The following is a 27,231-nucleotide window of genomic DNA, read 5'->3' on the forward strand; positions in this document are numbered from 1 at the left end:
TCCATCAGGGAGGCATCAGAGTGTAAGATGTTCAGGAAACTGAAAAAAAAAGCATCCATTAAACATCCATTTACAGTCTCGTCAATCTGAACCTCTGAACCTGTTTCACAATTATTTTCAAAGTACCACCAGGCAACCTTAATGTCTGGTTTCTTTGTTGTAAAAATACATTATATTTTTGTTCAGCTTTGATGAATTAGAATGAAAGCAGGTGCATGAAGAAAATGCACTCTGCTGTAACTGGTTTTTAAAATGACTGTACTGTGAATGTGTGTAACTATCTGTCTCCTATGGACCCCATATTGATGTATGTTGTATGTTTTCAAACGACTGATTCCATTCTAAGTGTCTTTGATCAGTCATAAAGTCTTTTTATGAGACAACAGCTGTCCAGACAGTCAGTTGAGTTTGAACCTTTCGACTAGTGGCAGCACTGAGAGAAAACTCAACTATCACCTCCGATTAACACGTTTGTTCTTCAGAGACACTTTACAAACAACAGCAGCATTTCTTTGTGACTTAAATAACCAGCCAAAGAAAATGCAGCGACCCACCTACCAAAGAAGGAACAACGATACCTTCACGCAGCAGGACAATGGTCGAGACATGGAGCTCGAAAAACTTCATGTGAAAAACCTCTGTGATCTGCTGCCGAGATATAAGCAAGACAGCTGCCCAGGATGGAATAGCAATACCGTCATGCAGCAGGGCAATGGACGAGACATGGAGCTCGAAAGACTTCATGTGAAAAACCTCTGTGATCTGCTGCAGAGAGAGACACAACACTGCTGCGAGGAGCAGAATGAACTCCTGACCAGCCAAGAGTTGGAGGAGGCAAAGCAAGATCTGGTAAAGCAGAAAGCCCTCAAGGAAATTGCCCAGAAAGTGAATGACACCAACGAGCAGAGGAAGAAAAAAGATCTTCATGTTGACTATGTGGAGCTCAAGGTGGCACACTTTGAGAAGGTCACAGAGGAGCTCCAGAGTGAAAGGGAGAAAAATAAGATTCTCCAAGAAGAATTGGACAGGAGCAAAGTTTCACACCATGAGCTCAAGCTCATGTATGAAGCCGAAACGCTCGCTGCCAAGCAGTTGGTGGAGACACTCCAGCGCAAGAATGAGCAGCAAGCTCAGGCTCACGAAGAAAGAGTGTCCCAAGACCAGCAGGTGATTTCAACCTTGAGAGCTGAACTGGATGTCCTCAGTCAGAAGGCGAGAGAGGAGATTGCTGTCCTGCAACAGGTCGCTTTTAAAAAGGAGAAGATGAACTTTACTGAGCTTGAGGGCCTGAAAACTCAGCTCAGTGATCAGAAAGTCATCAAGGACAAGTTTACTGCTGAGCTCCAGAAGAAGGACAACAGAAAGCTTCTCCAAGAACAACTGGAGGAGTTCAGAGTGTCCAACGAAGAGCACAGCCAGAGATACCAAACCGATGTGCTGGCTCTGACAAAGCAGGCTGAGAGCCGCCAGAAAGCACTTGAGGCCGAAATGAAGTCTCTCCATAACACTGTGGCAGACAACCAGCTTTCAATCTGCAATTTGAACGCTGAAAAGGTCGTCCTCCAGCAAAAGGTCAATACCCTGCAGCAGGTCAACATGGAGAAGGAGAGCTTCCAGTGTGAAGAAGTGGAGGAGCTGAAAACCCAGATTCAGCTCCTAAACTTACGAAACATGGAGCTCTCAAGTGAACTGGAGGCTCACAGGGAGGGTCGCACGCTTCCAACAAAAAAGAAAGCAAATTGTGAGGAGAAGCATGGCGAGCCTTCATGCATGGGAGTGACCATCCTCCATGTCACTGCCGAAGCCCCAGGAAATCCAGGACCTGTGGGACCTACGGAAACTGTAGGAACTTCGGGAGCAACAGAAACCGCAGAGGCTACTGAAGCTGTCGAAACAATGCAGCCTCAAGAGCCAGAGCAGCAGAAGACCCGTTTTAAGAAAGCTCGGCACTTCCTGGGACTGAGAAAACCTGAGAGTTGGAAGAAAAAGAAAGAACCTTCTTCCCTCTCCCCCCAACAATAAGACCTTCTATATGGCTAACATTTTGATTTACCATGACAATTCAAAATGTCAGCTGTGATAAGGTTTATAAAAAAAAAATAAAAAAAACACCTTTGTAGGTTTTTCACCGGGATGCTCCAGTTTCCTACCACACATCCAAAGGGCTTGATTTCATTACCAAAAACAACAAAAAAAAGAAAATAAATAATTTCCCTTTCAATAAGGTTTTGTGATGTGGTGTTTAAGTTGTTGGACAGAAAAGTTACACAGAACCTGTTGTCCTATATGTCTGTGTTTAAGATTTCTGTTTGTGTTGTCTTTGTACGTTTCAGCTTGTTTTTACGTTCATCACACTGAATATAATACATCAAAAAAACTAAAAAGTGTGAGAAAAGGATATTTAATGAGGAGATACTGGTGTCATGAACAAATATTTAAACTATTCTTTTCTAATATATATATTTTTATAAATGGTAAAGCTTTGTAAATCAGAATCAAAAGGTTCACAACAGCTTCTAATAAAATGATATCAAAAATATGCAAAGTTTCATTTTGAAAATGAACAAAAAAACAATTGGAAATTCCCCTGAAGGGCCGCAAATGGCCCCCGGGCCACACTTTGGACACCCCTTATTTAAAGATTAAAAAGTGCCAACTGACGTCTGTCTGTGCGTGTCTGTGTGTGTGTGTGTGTGTGTGTGTGTGTGTGTGTGTGTGTGTGTGTGTGTGTGTGTGTGTGTGTGTGTGTGTGTGTGTGTGTGTGTGTGTGTGTGTGTGTGTGTGTGTGTGCATGAATGTGCTTGCAGGCTAAATAAGTCTATGTATCTTTTTTTTTCTTCCTTGGAATGTCTATCTGAGCGACTACAATTCAGGAAGTGACGAATTGTTCAAAAGAGCAGACACAACAAGGAAATGATGCCAAAAACTGTCTATTTTAAGGTGGTTTGTATCTAAGTGGGCATGTATGACCGATGGTCTGGAAAAACACACACACATATAGGTGTGTGTGTGTGTGTGTGTATGTTGGTCAGCTGAGTTAGAGGAATGAAAAAGATATGCCTCTCAGTCTCCATCGTCCTCAACTATCCTGTCTTCCTGAATTGTCGTCTTCTCTGTTTTATTTTCTGTAAGATGTTCTCCCCAGTCCCAGCTCGTTTCTTCTTTTGCTCTTATTGGCCCGCATGCTCTCCTCCCTTTTCTTCAGCCAGGTCGCCCGCTCTCGTCATCACCCCTACTTTCAGCGTCAGCTTTTAGATGCATCCTCCTGAACCAAAAGCCCATTTAACGGCCGGTAGGTTCTGAATGCTGATGCTGCACTTAAAGAAATGAGCAAGTGACCGACACGAGACATCCACAAATTGAATTTCACAAGAAGAGAGACAGATGGACACTCACAGTCACACATATGAACACGCTCAGAGCCATAACTCACAAATGGATGGACATAATAAAGGAAATGTCAATCATGGGACGTTCCACCATTGTCAAATGGTGATCAGATTGTTTTTAGAGGGTTGTTCTCTGATTCCTTTACGACCTCCAGCTTTGACTCCTTTTACACCAGAAAAGTAAATTTTGTTTTGTTTTAATTTGTAAAATTTCACAAATCATGTTCTCTCTCATATTGATTTAATATGGATTGATAATTGACAAACTAATACTAGAAACTCTTAAATTTTACTTCTCCATTATACTATAAAGAAAATTGCGCAAAAGAATTGTCTGACTTTTTAAAATCTGCCTTTAAAGTATTTTCAGTACAAATTATTCATTTTGTTCGCCAAGCATTGAGGATGTGCAGTATACTTCCAACATGTATATCAGAGATAATCATAATATATTGCACACTTCCAGCCAGCTTTTACATTGTGTCACTTCTCTTCTTCACCTTAAAGCATGTGATGAATAAGACATGAGACTCTGACGCCCACATTTATCAAAGAGCAGCCTCTGCTATCTCGACATGAGCGCTGTGCACTTTCTTCTAAGTGCACACAGTCTTGTTTATGTGCACCATGGTGGGTACATTTTGTCCTTGACATGACTGCAGTGATGTTTGAAAACCTATCTTTGATACTGTACGTCTGTGTTGCAGCATTTCACTGATATTTTATAAGGAAAATTTGGATTTGTGAAGAAAAAAAAAATTCTTTAAGCCAGTTTTATTTCTTCTGTTTGAATATTTTGTGGCTTCGTATCCTCAGATTATTTTTATTTTTTGTACTTTTTTTCTTCCTTCTCCTACGTTTTGGTTGATTTCCAGTGAAGAGGCTTCCTCATAAATATGTTGGGATGTGGAAACAAGTGTTCTGTAACCTGAGGGATAGACAAGTCAGTCAGATGGTGTTCATGAAGCAGAAAGAGGTGCTGCTCTTCCTGTGTTTTGTAAAAGAAGCTCTTTTTTGGCACCAAAGGAAGGCTGGGATAGAGTACCAACTAGACTGCAGGGGACTGGTTCAGATCCTGAGGGCCGATGTAATTTATTTTTTTTGACTAAAAACCAGACAATACAGTTGCATTCAGGGGAAGAAATAAAGTGTGATCAGACATCCTTGGTGTGTATGATAGCTGGACGATGAACAGATGTATCCTTTTGTTTGATAAATGTTGTTCTATCTTGAACTCTGCCTCATTCCTCTTGGTCTTCCTGTTTGACACAGCAGCTTTTATACAGCAGTCTAAATCATGCAATGATATCGTTTTTGAAAATCATTTTCATGGAGTAATGAACATGTTCACAGGTTGGTTGTTTGGAAGAAAATAAGAGTATTGGTCATTGTTGGTCAGCTGTTTTAACGATACGTTTTTGAAAAATCGACCAAATGGCCTGATTGAGCACACATTTTCAGAAAAATGGAGGAGGCGAAAGATGGAGAGGATCCAATGACAGCAGACCGGTGTAGAGTAGAAGAAGCAGGGCATGAAGTCTAAGATGTGAGGAGATGAAGAAACACACACACACACACACACACACACACACACGCACACACACAGGCGCAAACATTTTACTTGCTGTACTTTTATCATCCATCTCCCTACATCCCCGTCCACACACACACACACACACACGCCCTCTGTAACAAGCCTTTGAGATGCGTTGGCCTTGAGGCTAACAGGTATGCTAGAGAGTGTGACAGTTTATAACAACATGATGATGGAGACGTCATTGAGAGACAGTGTTTTATGAGTGACCTGAGTGTTTGTGGCTCAGATTGAATCTCAGGCACTCCTCTCCTTGAGCTGCTTGTGTGTGCTGTCATAACACCTGCAGATGTCCAGACACGTTTACTGTAAACAGATGCATGTCCACTGATTTGTTTATGTAGAATACACACCTACCATATATCCATGGACTTTTACTCACTCACACAAACACTGTTACACTCACAGTTGTGTCCTAGCCTTGTACTTATTTCAGTCAAGGCCTGGTGCTACCTCTGGACGGGCCATTGACTCTTGTATCACATAAAGGTTCTGTATATAGTAAAGCCTAAATGTCCCGTAGTCTATTGCAGCCTTAGCACAGACATAAAGGCAGATGGGACTTGTGGATAAGCTTTTAAACAAAAGGGCAGATGAAGGTTCATGGCTTCAAAAAGTGACAATAACAGAACACCGGACAGGTCAGTGTTTCCTCGTCAAGGATGATGGTGTTGTTAACTCTGATGTCTGCGTCGATACAAGGTCTTCTTTTGATGAGGTGTTTTAAGACTGTGTTTAATAGAAAAACCATCTGTTTGTATTGACCGTCACCTTTCTCAGCTTATTGATTTTAATGTTTTGACATTAGTGGTAGTCCTTCTCAAACACTGGTCAGTATTCAGTTCCTATGCCTTCAGCTTTTTTTTTTTTTTTTTTTTTTTTTGTTTGTAAATGACAGCGCCATAGCATCCAGATAAATACCATTGTTGTGTACGACAAACAAGATGACTTAAAAATCCTTTTTAGTGCAATCAACCAATTTTCACAAGTGGTCAAGTTTTATGTATCTTGAGGACAATTGTTTTTCTAACAGTCCTCCTAGAATGGCTTTAAAGTTTCATTCAATTTTTAGACATTTGATCGAACATTTTCACAGAAAAATCAACTGGAAGTGTTGTCTGTAGACAAGGGCTTCTCCCAGCCAATCGTTAACTTTTATTGAAGCGTTTGTCCCTGTCGCTCACAATGGATGTTTAATGTGTTGCACACAAAGAAAGCCTCACATTATTGCAATTTATATTGCAGATTTTAAAAAAGCTGTTGCAAGTCAGGCATTTTAGGCTGCAGCCATGGCAGAAAACAATCCTGGATAAGAGTAAAGAATAATAAAGTTGCATTTGAGTTGATTGTTTCGTTTCCATCTATCAACCTTCAGGGTATTTCCTGCAGACACCGTTCTCCCCGTCCCTGCGTTCCTTCCAGGGCTGCCTGCAAGCGATCGTAGTGGACAACCAACCAGCAGATTTGCACGCTGTGGAGAAAGGCTCCATAGGAGCTTTTGAGAACATCAGTCTGGACATGTGTGCAATCATAGACAGGTAAGAGTGATCATTTTAACTTCCATGCAAATCCATACGATCGAGGTGTCATGAATCAAATGACTTTTTTTTTTAAATCATTTTATCTTTTTCAGTTGGTAAAATAATCCCATTCACATAGTTCTTCATGCCTGTGTCTAATCTTTTGCATTGCTTGCCTCCTTCTGTTATCATTTCTTTCAAATGAGCATTGCTAATGTGAGGTAATGTAGTATGAATTTGTAATTATTGCAAAATGTGGTGCATTAGTGCTGCTGTACAGATGGCTTACAACAGGCTCACTGTGATCATGATTGAACTTTTGCTAAAGTACTGAGATGTCCACTACAAATACCCATACTTGTGACTTCCAGTGCTTCCCATCTCCCTATTATCATTATGTGTATCATCCCTGCAGTAGTTGAGGCCTTCTCCTTCCATGGAAGATACAGCAAATGAGAGCAGTGTCACTTTCAAATTTCAAAGCAAGTGTCGTCAGCGTTCTTTCTTCATTGCTCACAGCTTGCTAACCATGGCAATACCATTTTATCTACTCTTGTTAGCCTGCTGAAGCTACATAAGATAAACATCGCTCGATGTGCTCAGATGACACCGGTAGTTAAACCTGTCAGGGGGTTATCAGAGGTCACATGTGACTTTATTTATGTAAACACTCGACCTGCGCTTGCCCGAGATGGAGATATCCAGAAGAGAAGAACTGCCTCTGCCAGTCAATGAGGGTGAACTTCAGATGTGTAAGAATCAATTTACACAGAAGAAGAATGTTGTGACTTTTTCATATGTATTTTTTAGTTATTGCAGTTATAGTTCATACTTTGATTTATGTACATGTATTTCAAACACAATGTGGAAATGTTGGTAGTACTATTCTGGATACGCCTTGTAACCTTTTAAGATCCTGTGAACCTACAGGTGAATAGTTTGCTGTACAATTATACAATTCACTTAGCAGACACTTTTATCCAAAACATTGTACATGGGAGAGTAAAGCCTAGTTGACACTTCTGCGTTGCATCGACGCCGTGCCCTCGGGCATCTAGAAACTCTGCAGGAGACTCAGAGTGTCCCAGGCAGTGTGAAGGTGTGAGGAACATGATGGCCATTGTTGTTTGTGTAGGTCATTCCAGATGTTTGTTCACCACCTTATTTGCCTCTTTGAAGGTTTATTCTCTGATGGGCCCACTGCCCAACAGAACTGTAGTATTGCTTAATGTGTAAATGATGTAATCTGAAACCCTTTTATTAGCAGAGTGTGGTGGGTGGGAGGCAGTGTAAACCTGGATGATAGAGTTTAGATAAGGAGGAGCCACTGTTGTCACTGTCTTGTAAGGGAGCAAGAATTTAAAATGTGATGCAAGCAGGAACAGGGAGCAAGTGTGAGGAGATGGACTGCTTCGTGACATTTGCTCTTTTGAGGAGGTTGAAGACAACTTGCACTGTTGCATTCTGGATCATTTGCAGTTTCATGCAGGAAGACCTGCCAGTAGGGAGTTGCAATAGTCAATGCATGATATCACATGATCTTGTAAGAGAAGCTGTGTTGCATGCTCTTGACAGGTAAGGTCTGCTCTTCCTGATGTTTGGTTGTACAAAAATGGATGTTGATTTGGGTTGCACAGAAGGACTGGCTGGTGTGAATTGAAGCTTAGTCTTTGAGAGTTTCAGTTCAAGGCGACGTTCATTCGACCGTTTAAAGATATCAGCAAGGTACGAGGAGCCATGAGAGCCGATCATGTAAGTTGGTGAACATGGAACAGAGGAGGGGACCGAGCACCGGCTCTTGAGGGACCTCTGTGGATAAATTGTGCACTTAAGACACTTCTCTCATCCAAGACGCTCTAAACAAGTGTATTACAAACATACTAAACACAATTAGGGATGCATTGGATGAACATTATTTTGTTCTACTTACAGTTTAATATCTTTCTTACACAGATTAAAACTAGTGGTTGCTTTCCTGTTTAAACAGTAACTATTGTATATTTGTATCATATACTCATATACTCTCTCTCTCTCTCTCTCTCTCTCTCTCTCTCTCTCTCTCTCTCTCTCCAGATGTATGCCTAATCACTGTGAACATGGCGGTCGCTGTACACAGACGTGGGACAGTTTCAGCTGTAGCTGTGATGGGACAGGATACACAGGAGCCACCTGCCACACATGTAAGCCTGTCAGCGTGTATGCAGAAACTTTGATTTGTAGTTCCTCTGTTCTCTTTTGAGTGACTAAGCTGTTTTCTTCAACCCAAAGCCCTTAGCATAGGAGCACATGAACTTTTGAAGTTTTGACATTATGCATTATGTTTTGTTTTGATTTAAGTAGGGGCAACACGGCCGAACCTGCTCCAAAACAAAGCACAAAGAGAACAGCGTCAGAGATAAGGAGAGAGTAAAAAGCCAAAGAATTGTTAAAAGCTTAACATATTGAGAATGCCATCACTGTGGGCGTTATGGCCTACTTTAATCTTTAACTTCAAACCTTTCAAACCAACATTTGATTCTTCAGTCAAGACTGACATAAACACTGCTGAGCTCATGAAGGCTGATTTTTAGTGCTTAAAGGTATGCTATACTTGCACTGTTGGAGTCGTAGATGTTTCAAAGATTGACACAAATAAGCCATTTAAGTTGATCATATCTCTTCCTCTGCAATGGATCACATTTAATCACTCTTGAAAATCTGCCTCCATGAAACAACATACTCAACAATTGTTTATTTAACCGCCATCTAATCAACAGGAAATGTTTTGAAAATGGATGAACCTGGTTTGTTATCAAACACAAATGCCAGTTGATGATTGCAATTTTTAAATCACTTAATACATTATAGATATAGTTTTCAAACTGGTCTTAAGACCTCACAGACATTGTGCTGACAAAGTGCAGTTATGGATCAATTAGTAAATATTGATCAACATACAGTATTATTCAATCACAGAAATCATTGCTGCTGCTTTATAGTACCTCAAAAAATCACTACACATACACTCTTACTGTTTTTTTTTTCCTTTTACTCTGAAGGTAAATTAGCTGATTTTTTTAATCGCATTCCCTCAAGTGGACAATGTCTCTGTTTCTCTGTTGGCCTTGATCTGGACTCTTTGTGTTGTATAAACCCCAGTGAAGATAAAAAAATGTGTTTATTATTTCCCTTCTGTATACAGCCTCTGACTGAAGCCTTTGACTTCGAAGTAATGCTTTAACAGCTCTGTTTATTTCTGTGAAGATCAGTGTGAGAGCGTTCAGCGGGGTCAGTTCCTCACAACAGTGAACACTGAATAGAGCACATCCTGTCAGCAAGCAGCTGCATCACTAAACTCCACGATGAGCAGAGGGATATCAAAGAGAAAAAGACATAATCAAAAAGTCAGAGGAAGAAGTTTCGACTTCAGTTGCTAAACAAGAGAAATGGTGGATCATCTCCCTTTATAACTCAGTGTTAAACCGAGAAGCAGCCATGGAGAAGGTTTCAGTCCATGTCACACTCTCACAAAGCTCTTTGAAAATGTCTTCCTCCTTCCCTCTCTGTCTGCATGTGTGCACATCCACAGAGACACTCTGTGTCTGAGTACATCCACAGAAACACTACATCAATATATTGTTGGATAGATTGCTTTGGTGTTTGTGACACCACTTTTTGTCAAGCACTGAATGAAGACAGACAACGACATGAAATCACTGTACCTTCTTGAAGGCAAGAAAAGTGGTGGGCTGTTCACATCCATCTTGAAATCTTACATATGTAATATATATATATATATGTACTGTATATATGCTCTCTTAAGGAAGTGCTTCATCTATGGTCGTTAAATAATGGGAGCATTCTGAAATGATTTTGAAGATACTAAACTTGCTTACCCTTTGCCTAAAGGCTCGAGTTGATCTTCATCTCACAACCGCAAGGTCATCCCCAGCTCCTGCAGCCACTTGCCCGATGTGTCCTTTGGTGAATACATGTGTACGACCTTTAACAGTTTGAATGTGAATAGGTAGGTGTGACCTGCAGTGTAAAAAAAAGCTCTTTAAGTTGCCGGAAGAAAAGTGCTGTACAAGGTCAAGTCCATTTACCATTTCTCACCACCCGAGGGTCCATCTCTCTGACGTTAGATTAATCACAACACTAACACTACCTCTGATGTTGAGTTATTATAATAATACTTATGTCCACCCTGCCATTTATTTTATCATGCATTGTGTTAAAAAAGATGCATATTTTTGCAGCAGCAGACCGAGAAGGGGACTTCTGGTTTTGTCTGCCAACAGCTCATTTTCCATGCATTGTTTTAATCTTTTTGCCTCAGCTGTCTATGAGCCATCATGTGAGGCCTATAAACATTTGGGGAGGTCCTCTGACACCTACTGGATCGACCCTGACGGCAGTGGACCACTCGGCCCCTTTAAAGTCAACTGCAACATGACAGGTGACTGTGGGCACAGGATGTTGTCTCTGCTGACCTTTATCTTTGGTACATTGAAGAGTGTGTGTGTGTGTGTGTGTGTGTGTGTGTGTGTGTGTGTGTGTGTGTGTGTGTGTGTGTGTGTGTGTGTGTGTGTGTGTGTGTGTGTGTGTGTGTGTGTGTGTGTGTGTGTGTGTGTGTGTCGAGCATCAGTGGCCCACAAGGGAGAAATACTCCAGCCCTCATTCTTAACCTCAGGCAACAGCACTCTTAACCTGCGGTTCCTGGGGTCCCGACAGCAACACGTTCTAAGCCCACTGACTGTTAACCCAGTCACTTCAGAAACACACACACACACACACACACACACACACACACACAGAGCATGGAATAACTAGATTGTGTGGAACAGCAAAGTGTACAGCAGAGCAAAGGCGAGTCTTTCAATGAAATGTCACTGCACTCCTCTGGCTGGCCCTTTAGTAACGCTGCACTAACACTCACACACACTGCAGCGGCTGCAAGCTCACAAATGTGAAGAGCTTCTTTTTCTCTCACACATACTCACTTAGGAGGACTGTATTTTACACACACACACTCACACACACACACACACACAGATGTTCTCTGACTGACAGTGTGAATGAACAGGTTAATGTCTTAGTGACTGGTTTTGGCTTTAGCAGCACATACAGAGTCTGAGCAGTTACCTGGATCACACAGAAATAATGTCACTGCCATGACAGAAATGTGTATGTGTGAATGACTGTTTTTCTACCATTGTCTGGTTGAATCTACTATTTATCGAAAGGCTTTACAAATGATTGACTTTTTCCTAAATATTTCTGGTACATGTGTGTGTGTGTGTCTAGAGGACAAAGTGTGGACAACAGTGATGAACAACCTGTCCCCAAAAACCACAGTGATTGGCTCCAGTAGAGAGAGACGCACCGTCCTACAAGTGAACTACAGCGCCTCCATGGACCAGGTTACAGTCACACACACACACACACACACACACACACACACACACACACACACACACGCACTAATAAGACATGTGTCTCATTGTTACGCCTACATTTGAGCTTTTTTACAATTTCACTCCAGACATACTAGACATGAAAAGACAGGTGTGATGTCCAACTATGTTTACTGTAAAGTTAAGTTATTCACATATGAGAGTACAATAATCAACAGTATATTATAAAGAAGGTGTTTATTTCAAGTTATTCTCTTTTTTCAAAAGGTCAGTTTAAACTGATGTCAGTTTAATTTTATAGCCATTTTCCATACTGCTACATAATACCAACTTTGTCTGTTATGTCAGGATGCTGATCAAAACTTTCTTTGCTTTTTCTACCTGTAAAGTAAAAAAAAAAGCAAGTTAATGCAGAGATTTAGAAACCCATTTTGTATAGAAGTAAAGTAAACCATACTTCTATACTTTAGTTTGCACTTTGTAAACAATGCAGAGAATGTTAGGTACCAGATTTTAAACAGAATTTGTAAAGTCCCATATTTTCCCATTGCGGTTCAGGTGCATGTTGAAGCTTTACAACTCGTACATGAACATTGTGTCTCTGAATCTTTTGGTACTAGTACTTGTTGTAGTACTTTGTGCATGCAGAGTTAACTTTTTGGTTGTTTGTTTATTATGATCATAGATCCAGAAGAACATTACAGAAACACTGAACCAACAACAGTACTTCAATATCTGGCGGTCTGGCTCAACCCCAAGATAGATTTGAAATACATTCTAACATTCTACTATTTTACATATCAGCTACTAATCATCTTTCTTCCGAATTCCTAAGAGCCTCCTCAACATAAAATGAATCAAGTTTGTTGTGGGGAAAAAAATAAATAAATCAGCTCATACTTTAAAGCAAAATACTGCTTAACTTCAGTCAGTTACAGCAGCAGTTTGACCTTTAATGTGTACAATAATGCTGTGTAGCATGTTATTGTCTTTCCTCTATGTTTGGGATAGCTGTTGGTCAGTGGTAAAGTCACCTTCTCTCAACCAGCAGATTGGGGGTTCGATGCCCAGCTCCTGCAGCTGCATGTCCAATGTGTCTTTTAACAAAACACTTAACCTCACTTAAGCTCAAGTCCATTTACCACTTCATCTGTCCTGAACGCGTGTTCGTCTCTGAGTCACGGGAAGTTAAATTAAAACAACATTAAATTGCACTTTGTTTCATTTTGCAAATGTCTGGCTGAATAAGATAGATATAAACAACTCATCTGTGTGCTTGGTTCCAGATGACAGCCATCACCACCAGTGCAGAAAGCTGTGAGCAGCAAATCGCCTACAGCTGTCGCATGTCCAGACTGCTCAACACTCCAGGTAAGAGCTGAGGATGGCATCTTTATTCACCGCTGACTTTCAAACAAGCACGCAGGATGCTCTATCTGCCACATTTGAGGGGACATTCATTTTAACAACTTGATCTATTCAGTAAAGACACAAATGAAAAATGGCTGTCTAATGCTGAATAACCTAAACTGTTTGAAAAATCATTATGGATTTATTGATTTATAGATATGGATTTGAAGGTGACTGTCGATGGCTTTAAGGATTGCACAACAGCCGGTTGTATTCTGCCTCTTTTGTTCGAATACCCTCGCTCGATCAACAGAACATTATCAAACATTGACTAAAATGTTTTTTCCTTCCAGCAGTGGCAGCTTCAAAGCTTCCCTGTTGACATGTGGCGACGGATAACTTTCTGTTTCTGTTTCCACTGTCTCCCTTCCACTATCTCTACGCGTGTGCCGTGCTCTTCACCCTGCCTTTACCTCCACGACATCGACAGATGACGGTGTTTGAAACAGACTTTGAGAATGAGTTGCGCCTCGGCTCCGCTCGCTCTGAGTGGATTAACTTTGATGCATTTATTTAGATTGGATTTGAATGGATTCCGTCTTTTTGGCCGCACATGTTCTTGAGCAAAGCTGAGTGGAGTTTTCGTCAGTGTGGTTTGGATTAGTGAGGCTGGCGAGTGAAATGGTTGAGCTGTGTAAGGTTTGCACTGGATTAGATCTGTGCGATCAGTGATGCGGTTGGGTAAAGTGGCATTTTTAAGAGAATTTGACATGATTGTAAGCAGTGTAGTAGAGTGTTGAAGGCTCTGAGCTGGGGGGGGGGGGTTACGCTTGTTCTGCTCAGTCTGTCTGACAAAAAGTCCTTTGTGTGTGTGTGTGTGTGCATTTTATTCCTCACGGTGCTGTGTGTGTGTTATTGCTTTGAGAATAACAAGCTTCCAGTCAATTAGAATGACTGATAGGAGGCAGAAACATTAAGAAGAGAGGAGTGTGGGTGTCAGTGAGTGTGCGGCCGTGTTAGTGTTTCTGATGATTGAATGAGTCATAATAAAGCAGAGGGTGGTTTGCAATAGAACAAATCTGTTCCATTAACCTCCGCTGTACCGAGCGCGCACACAGCGACACAAATACACTGTCAGTAAGTCCGTCATTATAGTTTACTCCCACTTCACTACCTTTCAAGATGGAGAAATACAATTACCAGTTTAGAATGACCGAGGAAGCAGGAAAAAATCATTTACCTCAAAATATGCTTCATAAATTGGTTGTCAGCTTTAATCAAATCATACTGTCAACAGCAGTTTTCTTACGCAGATTCTGTCCTTTTGGAATTGTCTCCACCTCTGTTTCACTAACACACTTTCAGCACATGCAAACACATACATATCCATGTACTACTGATGTCAGACCTGCACTGGCCAATGGGAAGGTCATATAATGGGAGAGTTTGATGCAGACACATGCAGCATTTCCTTACCTTCCTCCCCATTTGTATCTTATCTATTCCGCCTCCCACCGCTCGCTGTTATCTTCCAAATTCCTAACCATCTGTTTTTCCCCCCGACTCTTCTTCTCTCCCGTTGTTCTCTCTCCCTCGTCCATTTACCTTTTCAGATCGGCGCTTTTGCCTGACTCCCATTCTTCTCCGCCAATTTCACCCCAGATGATTTCTGCGCCCCGTCTTCTTCCTCACACCGCTGAAGACTACTTCCATTAGTGCTGAGATCACAGTTTTTTCAGAGGGGAATTAGCCCCTTTCACTTCCGATTTAGCGTCAGTCCTTTCAACCAAGCAGACTTTTTAACAACTAATGGCACACGACTTCCTCAAACAAGCCCCCTTTGCAGATGCAGACATTGATATAAATGCACATCTGTCGCTCTATGCCAGTCTCCACCACTGATCACACCTGCTCGTGTGTGCTGAGATTCATCAAAGGACTTACCTTTTAACAGTCAAGAAGATCCAGTGTGAAATTACAAAGCCTTTTTCTTCATTCTTTCATATTGCAGTTGTTCAATGAGTGCTTCTATTCCTTTTTTAATGCTTTTAATGTCACACTGATGTAAATATTTGGTGAGACAGTCGTGTTACGGGCTCTGTCTGCCAATTGAGTAAAGGTAAAAGATAAATGACTTCAGTAAAATTAAGATGAGACAACAGGTTGAAAAGCCTTTCCAGTGCACACATTAGCCCACGAGGCTTCTTCCACTCAAGCTGCTATTAAAGTTAATTATTTTGCTTCAAGCAAGTCTATAATTATTGTAACCATATCAACAAGTAAGTAATACGTGAAGAAACATCAATCTAATCCGTCCTAAATGTTCAGAAGGGTTCATCCTGGACACTATGAAAGACCGTTGATATTATAACATAGCCCGACTTCTCATTCTGCAAAGGAAAACCTTCATGTTCAGCTGCAAGGCTTTGTCAAGACCGACGAATACCAGAAGAAGAGCACACATAATGTACTGATTTTAAAGTCTCTGCGCTGTGATTTAGAATACACTTTAAGATGATTCTCTTAGTTGTTAAAGTTTTTCTTGGTCTTGCTCCCACCCACAGTACATAATTAGATTTGCTCTTAACCAAAGAGCCCACGAGAGCCCCCAGCTCTTTAGTCTCTTTGGTCTTTAGTTGTTGCCAGTCCAAACTAAATCTTACCCCGAGGCATATTTTTATTTCTATGGCCTCTGTCTGTGGAACAGTTTACCTGGAGAGCTGAGGGCGGTAAAAAAGTCAGTACTTTCAAATACCAACTTAGGACCTCCCATTTTCGTATGGCCTTCAACTGAACTTCATGTTGCTTGATTGAGTTTTATGTAAAACACTCTGTTCTACATCCATGTATGAAAAGTGCTTTTCAAACAAAGTTTGATTGATTTTCTGAGTTTTTCTTTTTGGTAGTATGAAGTGACTCATCTCATTACAATGTCTCTTCTGTTGTGGAGAAGAGTCATTTGATGATTTCATCCATGAAAAGGATTCTAATAAAGGTTAGAAACAGGTCATGGATATCAAACGGAAAAGAGATTAAAAGAAGGCAAGAGAGTGGCGGCCACAGGCGGAGAGATAGGAGGTAGTTCAGAGAGGAAAAGAGAGTGTGTTTCAGGATAATGAGGCTGTGTGCATGCGTGGAGGCCGTTACTGTCCGATCCTTGGGCACCTCAGTTAATGCCTCACAAGTCACAGCAAGTCAACAACACACTAGTCCACACACACACACACACACACACACACACACACATAGACGCACACACACAGACGTGCTTAACCTTCACATATGCAGCAGCAGTAAAATATTTAATTTTCAAAGGGATGGCAATAATGGGCCTGAGAAATTCATGGTATTGAACAAAACTACAAAACTCAGTGTTATTCCTTTATCAGAAATAATGAAGCCCTTATCTTCAACATTATGACTGCAAAATGTAGCCTTTTTTTTATTTCATGAGCTGCTTTTCTTTCAATGAGAAAAACGTGCTGAATTGGATCTTTATTGCCTTAAAACACTGAGTTAATGTCTTTGTCAATTTTGATATCCCTTTTATATTTCATGTATTATCCGCTTTTCTTAGCATGTTTTCACTGTGCCATGACTTTCATTAATCGACTAATGTTCCGTTTAGAGTGTATTTTTATTTGTGAACACGCTTGAGGCAAGAATCAACGCAGGGGCTCAGTGAGAACATATCGCAAGACGAGAGAGACGAGAACTATCGCCAAGGTCTTCAGGCAAAAAACGGGTCTCTCTCTCTCTCTCTCTCTCTCTCTCTTTTGCTCCCCCTCCTTTAGACAAGATGTTAATCAAGAATGATCATCTCTGTCTTTTACAGCTTTAAATGTTCTGATAAGAATCTGTGTCCCTTTAAGGTCAAGGTGTTTTTTTGGGGGGTTTTTTTGCTGCGTGTGAAGTTAGCCTTCGTATAGCACGGCAAACGAACAGAGGTGGAGCCTTTCTACAGCCTTTAGGTCGGACGAAGCTAAAGACATTGTGGTTGTCACAGAGTTTGCTAAAGGGAAACAGCAGACGTGTTATCATTGGACTATTCTTTGTGTTTAGTTCCAAAGCCTGTCAAAAAATAAATAAATAAATAAATCATCAAAGTGTGATCGACTTCAGAAGGAGCTGGTACCATTTACACCCCATAATATGTGTTCTCTGGGTGCTGTTGCCGTGGTAGTGCGTCATTGCTCCGGATAATGCTGTCATATGTTGCGTTGACAGAGTCATGTGTCTTGTTCCTCCTGCACCACGTCTGTCTGTCTACCTGAGAGCAACACTTCCAGCTCCCAGTCACACGGGGAGAGTTGAACACTTCACAGAACATTAAGTTGAAGTTATACTGTTTTTGTAAGAAAAGATGTTCCATAATACTGAACATCACACATCTGATTACAGACCTTTGTTTCAGAGCATGCCGATGATCATTGTCTGCCTTTTATTCTTTTCAGCCAAAATAGCCATCAGTCAACATAAAGAGACAACCGGGGAGTCCATAATGTGGACACAAAAGTGATCACTCAGCTAATAGCATTGTTATCATGACTGTTGATAATGGTTTTGTTACTGCCACTTTGTTGCTATACATTTCCAAATGGGACATTAAGCGTCATATCGCTCCTCAGTGACTCGACTAAAGGCCGGTCAGCTGAGTTACTGGAGGGATGAAGATCCTTTTCCTACTTTATTCACTTTTTTATTTTTTATTTTGCTGTTTATATATTTCTGAATTCTCTCTGCACATTTGCTATTTCCTTTTCTTCCCGTTACCTATAGTATTCTCCTTTTTCAATGTATTCATTCTTCTTTTGTCTTATCTACTCTGAAGCGCTCTTTGCTAAAGGCTGGGCCTGAGGCACAACAAACAGAGACAACACATAGACACACACACACACACACACACACACACATGCACACACATCTATGTACATGAATCCTTAAGTGTGGATGCTTAAAAAAAACCCAACTAACATCTATTATTTGTCTTCCTTCACATCAGAACTGCATTAAACTGATGTGTATGATTCTGCTGTGTTTATCATAAGGTCCTGTGTATCATGGAGCAGGTGTATTTACATTTTATGTTTTCATTAATGTGCATTCAATATAAATACATACGGGAGTGGGTGTGTGTATTTGAGTGCAGTAAATATAATCATCATGAGGAGGAGTTGTATGGCTTCTTGTTGGACAGCTTGTGCTAGCGTGCGGTAGCTTGCAGTGTAGGTACATGCAGTAAACATCCACACTGCGTCCTGCAGTGGGTGTGACCTTCTGGCGATGAGCCCGGGAGGAGAGGCCGAGTTTGAATGTTGTGTTTAGAAACCGCTACGAACATTTCGACTTGACTCTTCCGTCACAGCATTATGTTGAGCACAAAAAACCTGTCTGTTACTCCAAAACAACGGCGAATTTGGACGTTAATGTCGTGCATAATGACAAAAGAGGGACATAAAGAAGGATGAAGGGCAGTGTTGCATCTTTCAGTGCAAAAGCAATAAGAAGAGAGAAGACGCGGAGAGATGACGTCGTGTAAGACAGAGACGGATGTGGAGGGACAGAGAGGGAAGAAAAAAGGAGAAAGAGAGGAGAGTGAGGAGGAAGCAGATTAGTTTTTTTTCTGCAGCTCACTTTGACAGTGAAAGATGTGTTGGCACGAATGTTCAAGGAAGTCTTGAATAACACAGCAAACCAATACATATCTCGCTGAATGGGATTTTCAAAATTGAACTTGCTCCGTCTCAATCACAAACCCACACACACACACACACACACGATGTTGTACATGTCCGACTGTGTGGAATTCAAAACCAATAGTCTGCAGGTTGAGATTTCAAAAAAAAAAAATGAAGTCAACAGGTGACCTCTCCCCACAAAACACTGATAGTGAGAACAGTCTGCTGTGTTGTGGCTTTTATAAGAGCTGCAGGTCTGATGGAGGGCAGAGGGACATTGATTGAAGTGGGACTTAATTGCAAATGAATGTATTTTAGAAACAAGGTATGAAAACTAAACTGGGTGTCTGTGTGCAGCTTGTAGTGTGTGTGTGTGTGTGTGTGTGTGTGTGTGTGCATGCGATTTCGCCTCTGAAAATAGATAGATAGATAGATAGATAGATAGATACTTTATTGATCCCGAGGAAAATAAAAGATTTTCTCCCCCAGGGAATGCTGAATTACGTCAGCAAACTTTAAAATCAACAGTTGGATGGAGATTTTCATTTTTTGAATGATTGAACGTTTAAAATCGTTCAAAATAAATGTAAATAATAAAATGCATATGGATTAAAAAAAATCATGCCCAAAAAATACAAGTCAAGGGGCATTTAGCCACTTCAGTTTGTTCGTTCTTTGTGTTGGCTTAGCACATTTCAATTAAACCAAATGGAAAGGAAAAAAAAGATATTCAAACTTCAAACTGCTTTAATTCATTCCACCCCATCTTTGAAGGTATTTGTTAAAGCTCTCTTGGAGAAACAACTCAAATCACAGTGTCTTTCTCTCTGTTTTTTTTTTTCTTCTGCTGTTGACTCAGTTTACAAATTAATTGAGCAGATTTTGTGCCAACAGGCTAATGTGGAAAAGAGATAGAAGCTGGAGGGATGCTGTGATATTCATTTACTTGATAAGAGTAACAGCTGGACATCCTAAACCGTCTGCAACATGTTTCACCTCTCTAAACAAGACTGTTTAACCTGTACCACAACACACACACACACACACACACACACACACACACACACACACACACACACACACTTTATATCAAATACTCTACATACACGGATCCACGTGAACCTCTTACCCACACCGAAGCTGATGAACACCTCCTTCACACACACACACACACACACACACACACACACACACACTTCAATTGTCCAGCTGTGTGTAGGCGAGCAGCAGTGTGCAGTTTGTCCTCCTCACAAGGGTCAGCGACCCAGGAGAGAGAGCTCTCTGTCTCTCCTCTCTGCAGCCTGGCTGACTGGAGCCCAGGCAGTGTGATAAACACTCAGAGAGGGGAGAAAGGGAGGGAGAGAGCCTGCAGGGAGGAGGTGACGATGAGAGCAGGAAAACAACGAGCAGCAGGAAAGGGGGTCCTGAGAACCACAGTGTGATGGATCACCGTGCTTTGGCGGATAAGACAAGTGTTACAAGGAGGCAGGTTCTGCTTGTCAAGAGTCGCTTTTGTCAGAGAGAAGAACTGAAGGACTGTATTTTTAATCATTACGAAAAGATGACAAGATTTCAACCTGCCTTTCATGCAGCTGCACACATTGATCAAGAAAGAAAGAAAGAGAAGTTACAGGTGCTTTTGCTCTTTTTCGGTTGAAGAGGTCATGTCATAAGAACAGCCTGAGACTCCTGCATTTTATTGACTTTGTGGTGAGAGAAAACCTCTCTGCCTCACAAGCAAGTATTTTCTGTATGCCTGTCTTCATTAAAAAAAAGTGTATTTGCCTTGTACTCCAATAGGTAATCTCAATTGAATTTACTTTGGCTAAAACAAGTATTCACTGTATAAACCATCAATAAGGTATCCCATGCACAGCCAGCCTACATTCTCAGGTGTCTGATAGTTGCACGAACATGAAATGGAAAAAAAAAAAAAAGAATAAATCATTTGTGGCATACTGTCACAACAAAGACAAGCCTGGGATTTGTTCTTGTCTCTGGCTTACAGGTGTCTCCTGTCTGTGGCGTAATTGCTTTCGGCTGCCAAAGCGAGTCGCTATCTGCGCCGGCTCACTCTAGTCCGGTCCAGTGCTTATTTCTCTGTGTCAGATTACAGTTCATTATGATAACATAAAACATGTGACAATGGCTCAACAGAAACTATATTACAAAAAAAAAAGTGGGGAAGCAGTAAACAGTGTTTGTCCAAACTCCCATGAAGTAAATCACAGGCCCAAACGTTTAACTCCTTTCACACTTGCATACCTCAGCTAATCAAGGCTACGGCTCCCCGAGCCATCAGCAGTAGAGCCAGGCAGGAAGACCCGTCCCCTCTTGAGTTTGACAGCCATGCTATTGAACCAATCAGGGACAGGCAACAATGCGATTCACATGCATCTTCCTGAGGTTCACCCACACTGGGAGTATTCTCAGTTTGATTTTCTTTTTTGACACAAGCATTTTCCATATCTGCCTTTTTCTAAAACTTTTTTTTTTTTGTCATCTTTATTTTTCTGAGATGTAAATAAATTCACAGTGTGCCTTGTCTAACTCCTTTGTATAAACCATTATCTTTCTTAAAAGGACATTATTGCATCCTCATTTTTCTCGTTGTGTATCTTCCTTGATAGACACACTGCTTCAAAGTGCCCGTCCTTTAATTGCAGGAGGCAGTTTGTTCATAAAATCAACACTTTTTAACTTAAAGTTTAAATTAACAGAGATAGATCTCACGAAACAAGGTGTTGAGTTCTCCTCCATATATTGTTCATCACCTGAACTCGTCCTAACTAAATCCCTCCCTTTTGCGTTTCCTTTTTCAAACACTTCAAACCCCCGTGGTTTTAAATTATGCAAATTGCGTCTGTGGCTCAGCCGTGTTTAGGGCTGCTCCTCTCAGCCCAGACTAATCCCATCCAATTACAGGAGCAGGGAGTTTGATGTCATTTGTGAGCGCTCCCATGCTCACAAAGGTATGTGTCAACCTAGAAAAGCAGCTCAGTTCATAAACTGTGAGTCCAATCAGACTGCTAAGCGCCCAAAGTCCAAATGAGTTCCTTTGAGGATCATCCCGAGGTCAGATCACAGAGGAGCTGAACTCATAACTGTCAATGCATTCAACAGGAAAAAAAAGAGAGAAAAACAAATGAGCATTGCAGTGGACTTGGTCAATGCTGAAGTGTTTTCTTGATCATAAATCAATACTTTCTCATGCACTGACCTCATCCTTTCCTTTCGACCCTGATTTATCAGGAAATCACATCAATCACAAACTTGTTTTCAAGAACAAATCCCTTGACTGCCTGACTGCAGAGCAGCTGTGTGACATTTGAGAGAATATACTTGTTTTCCTTCTGAATTAAAAGTTGACGTGAAGATCGATACTCTCATCTTGTAAGGGTGTGCAAATAAGATTAAGAGGGTTTTTTTTTTGTATTTTATATGCAATAAGGAAGTGTTGAAAAGTATATTTTACTTAAAAAGGCAAGAGTCTAAAGGTTTGATTTATCTCACGGTGGTGACTAGAGGTGATGAAAAAAACCAATGTATCTAAAAATTGAGTTTCTTTTCTCAGATTTTCAAGAGATTCACAATTTCGAAAAAAACCCCGTGTTTTTTTGTTTTAATTCGGGCTAGTCAGTAACTCTCTGCTAAGTGCTAATGCTAGCTTTTTAACTCAGTAGTATCCCTAATGGAGCAGCAAGAAATTTAGCCAGTCTCACAGAAGACTGGAGTAGACCCTGAAGTGTGTACTGATTCAAAAATAGACTTTGAATCATGAATCCAGAATCGTCTTAAATCGAAAATAAATTTGTGAGCCCTTGAATAAAAATCGTAAGGAATCCTGAGACACCCACAGAATACCCAGCCCTAGTGGTGACAGGTGTCATTGTTTTTAAAATAAATAAAAATAAATGGTGGTTATATCTGCATCTTTTTGTCCATGATAGTGAAACAGCGACCTTCACAATAAAAGTGTGTTCACTTTTTTCTCCTGTTTTTGTTCACCTTAAGAAACTTCCATTGTTTTTTTGATGATGTTCACATACGCTGTGGAGAATAGTGCCGAGGTTGTTTCTTTACAAGCTTTCATTCCCAGTTCTTATTGTAATTGGAATAAGGACCTTCAACCACTCACAGAGAGGGTATTGTTTGCGACTTGGTGGGTTTTGTGCCTGTCAGAGCGTCCCATCACAAGTCTCAGAATGATTACAGCTTGAGACTCTGAGATGCCACGCTGCTCTCCCCATCAATCCTGCCTCAAACATGAAGCCGTGAGTTTTTATTATACTCGTCGTCAGCAACATGGTGCACTTAACCCTGTAACACCCCTTGTTGTAAAATTACAACGTCACCTTTAACCATCCTAAAAAACAATCTGTTATATTTTATCTTATTTTTTACCACATTTACATAGTCATTGGGTCCTATTGTTCAGTCTCACAATGCTATTGGATCTTACATTTGTTTACAAGTCACGCCTTCTGGCCATGAACTCACACAACCTCTCAAGGTTTCCTTCGAACAACAACTATTTGTTTCATTGGACTGGATTCATCAGATTCAAGTAAGTAATATGTCTTTTATATTTTTTTGGGTTGTTATTACAATGTCTAGAGCATGTACATATGTAGTTATTGTGGAATAGATGCATCAAATTTCATTTAGAGCTTGTTATATAATTGTTGCAATTATACAACACTGGGTGAACGTGGTAGTCAAAATAGCTGGCTTGTTGCAGTGGGCTCAAACAGGTTGTATTCCCTCCACTACACCACTGCCTGAAAGAGAGTATTTTCTTTATACATGGATATTATACATTCTACCCTTCTGTTGTGTTATGGTCAAGTTTGACTGATTTAAAAGTTTTATTTCTAAAATGTAGTTAATTTGATCAGCCTGACCTAAAATTCCATGACTTCGTCCACAAAGAGGATATCAACAGACAATTCAGTTCTGGGGAAAGGAATGTTCCTGAATGTGGGGTGTGGATGTAAGTGGGGGTATGCATGTTTTCCTTTTAGTATGATAATTGGAGCCATTAACCCATTTACATTCACATTTACATTCAGGGTATTTAGCAGACGCTTTTCTCCAAAGCGACTTACAGTATTGTCTGCCTCGAAAACATTTCTACCCTGAACACCTAGTCCACCACCCTATTCTATTCCTTCAGGTTATGTACTACAATATATAAAACATATATATATACACATGTTAATTAATTTATATTTTATTCCATTGTTCCATTATTAGTGAAGCTCCTTGATCGGGGAATTCATTACGTGGGAACAGCCAGGCAGGTGCGCCTACCCAACTGTAACCTTGAAGACGAGAAGAGCTTGAAGAAAAAGGGGAGAGGAAGCTATGACGTCAGAGTGGAGGGGAATCACAACATCTGTGCTATCAAATGGTATGACAGCAGGGCCGTCACACTTGTGTCATCCTTTGCTGGACCTGAACCTGTGCAGAAGATTCAACGCTGGGAAAAAGCCAACAGAACCTACGTTGAAGTTGAGAGGCCTTACATTGTTGGTGCCTACAACAAGTACATGGGAGGTGTGGATTTGTTGGACTCATTTACAGCCAAATATAAGTTCCCCATCAAATCCCGTCGCTAGTACATGTACATCTTCTGGCACACCATCATCCTCGCTGTGGTCAATGCCTGGCTGCTCTACAAGCGGGACTGTAAAGCGCTCAAGATGTCTAGCAAAGAGACAATGAACAGGAGACAGTTTCAGGCACAGCTAGCATCCTCTCTCATCCTGGTAAACGCAACACTTCAAACTCCAAAGAGAGGACGGCCATCTTCAGGCAAAGGGAGCCCAGCAACACAGACAGTGACATCAGGAAGCCCTCTGAATGCTCAGAAGAGGCCATCCAAGAGATGTGCACACCTCCCATTGGATGTACGCAACGATCTAGTTGCCCATTTCCCAAGGAAGACAGGGAGAGGACGCTGCAGACACTGCAATAAAGGATACACCAACACACAATGCAGAAAGTGTGATGTTCGCCTTTGCTTTACAGACGACAGGGACTGTTTTTGGGACTTTCACCACCAATGAAAGTCTTCATGACCAATGTCAAGAAAAGAAAAAAAGAGGGGGGAAAAACGTTTTTAAAGAGTTTTATCTTGTTTAATATTTTTTATATTTTATTGTTTTTAATAAATGACTTCATAAAAATATGACTAATGTGTGATTATTATTAATGTTATACTGTTAGGGGGCAAAGGAAGCAACCCTGCAAATGAACCCTTAGTTGTTCTGAATTGTTCAGACAACAGAAATTCTGCTCCCAACTAAGCCCAATGTTGCAATATTACAACATTTCTCTAAAAACGTACATAAACATTTTTTTTAAAAAAACTCTTTAATTTCTGCATCAAATGCCTCCTAAAACAACATCTGAAAGGTCAAATTTTTTTTTTTTTAGGTTTTTCTATATTTGGGTCTTACAGGGTTAAAGACACCACAACAGGACTTGATGTTGAGGAAGTGAACAGAAGTAGACATTAAGAATGCAGGGAGAGAAGAGAAAAACAACTGTTGACTAAAATGCAGAGGAGAAGCACAAGGACAGAAGAGGAGAATAAGGGTTTTTAAGAAGTCTGCAGGGGGTTAAATGGAGGCTTTATGTTTCTCCTCATGAAATTATCATAATCCATTTTCAGGTTGCTTTGCAAGACTCGTCAACAACGATGAGCCGGAAACTAAAAGTGGAGTCACAGTGAGAGGCACTTCTGTGGCTGCAAATAGCTAAACCTCTTTACAAAAAGGATTCCCCCTCTAGCTTTGTTGTAAGCTTCCAAAGCTAATAGTACATTTTGGAATTCTTCATAAAACTGTGGAGTCAATATGACATAAAATGGACCCATTAAACAACATTGTGCAAACTGTGCTAACTTCTGCTGCAAGAACGCCTACTATTACTGATAACTAGCATCAATGCTAAAAAGTTTGTATCCTGATTTTTCTTTGAAAGAAGGTCATCAATGTACTTACTCCCTATGAAATTCAATTTATCAACAGATGGATGAGCTTTTAGAATGGTGCAGTCCTGTCAGCCCAATCAGGTGTGTTTGTGTGTATACGTGCGTGCATGTGTGTGTGCGCGCACATGGAAGGTTTTGAAAGCCTGATAAGAGTCCATTTGAGTTTTTCTGCTCGAGTATGCGCTCACTGTGCCTGTGCTACTATACTTACGTCTGTGTCTCCCAGCTTGCCTTGGGCCATCCCGTGGTGTTTAAATCTGTGTATCATCTGTCATTTAGCCTTCCACCCCTGTGGTTCTAAGAAGCTTTCTGCTTCTGCAGTGCTTCCCCCACTTCACAATGCCTCCAGAACAAAACCTCGAGCAGGTTAATAGGATCACACTGTGGATTTTTACTTTGTTGACGAACAATCCTTCTAAAATGTTCAGCTTTCCTCCAGCCCATCGCTCTGTCATTGAACATGAAACTCTTGTGTTGGTCTCGCTTATTCCCGTCTCTTCTTCTGTTTAAAGTGTATCTACTCTACAGTGTGTGAGAAAGCCAGATCTAGCTACCAAAATACAGTTATAATTTCAAAGACCGGCTTCACATCAGTTAGTACTCGTCATGCTGAATATCTCCGGTGGTATTGTTGAGTCTTTTTGTTTAAGATCTGGACCCTGAATGAACCTCAATCTGGACTACTAACGCTTCAACACGTTGATTCTTTACGTAGTATTCTTCAAGCTCAAATGGGACTCTTAAGGTTTACAGAATGTTCTTCTAAAATAAGCACTGGAGTCCAGTATGCTTTATTCTTCTTCACAGAACAACAAAGCAATGAGCAGTGATATACCCTTGATTGTAGGAGTGGAGAGAAGTCATGTCATATAATATGCAACACACAGACTGTTTTCTACTAATTAACCTACAGTATGGTGAAGCTATAAGGTACAGAATCATCTACTGTGTAACAGATGGTTTTCGAAACAAATGATGCAAATAAACGAGATATCTATTGGATATACAGTATGACAGTTAGAAAATTAAGAAATAAAATGAGAGCTGTGTCATGGGCATTCTGCTGTTATAAAGACATTTCTAATTTGCGCTGAACAATCTGCTACATTAATGGACCACTTTTCATGGAACTGAGCAATATGCATAATTGGCACAGTCTCCTAGAGTTGAGAATTAACACTAATGGACCTTTTCAGTCGTATTCTGTTTTTGCTGAAGAAGCGTCTGATTCCATAAAGGATAGGAAAACGTGTCTTCATCTGGATGAAAACAAACAGACTTCAGTTACTGTATGTTGTTTATTT

At 40.7% G+C, this 27,231-nt stretch overlaps 1 protein-coding gene across 2 annotated transcripts in view; it reads left to right on the forward strand.

The window, feature by feature from the left end:
• The window catches only part of LOC306835013 (contactin-associated protein-like 2), a 195,939-nt gene that overhangs the window by 119,639 nt on the left and 49,069 nt on the right, over nucleotides 1-27,231 (forward strand). For both annotated transcript variants that reach the window (XM_079361383.1, XM_079361384.1), the window contains exons 11-15: nucleotides 6,359-6,521; nucleotides 8,577-8,683; nucleotides 10,822-10,941; nucleotides 11,790-11,905; nucleotides 13,186-13,270. In XM_079361383.1, coding sequence (XP_079217509.1) covers nucleotides 6,359-6,521; nucleotides 8,577-8,683; nucleotides 10,822-10,941; nucleotides 11,790-11,905; nucleotides 13,186-13,270 — 591 coding nt within the window. The remainder of the gene's footprint in view (nucleotides 1-6,358; nucleotides 6,522-8,576; nucleotides 8,684-10,821; nucleotides 10,942-11,789; nucleotides 11,906-13,185; nucleotides 13,271-27,231) is intronic.

This window comes from Symphodus melops, assembly GCF_947650265.1.
Source record: "Symphodus melops genome assembly, chromosome: 14".
Classification (NCBI taxonomy): domain Eukaryota; kingdom Metazoa; phylum Chordata; class Actinopteri; order Labriformes; family Labridae; genus Symphodus; species Symphodus melops.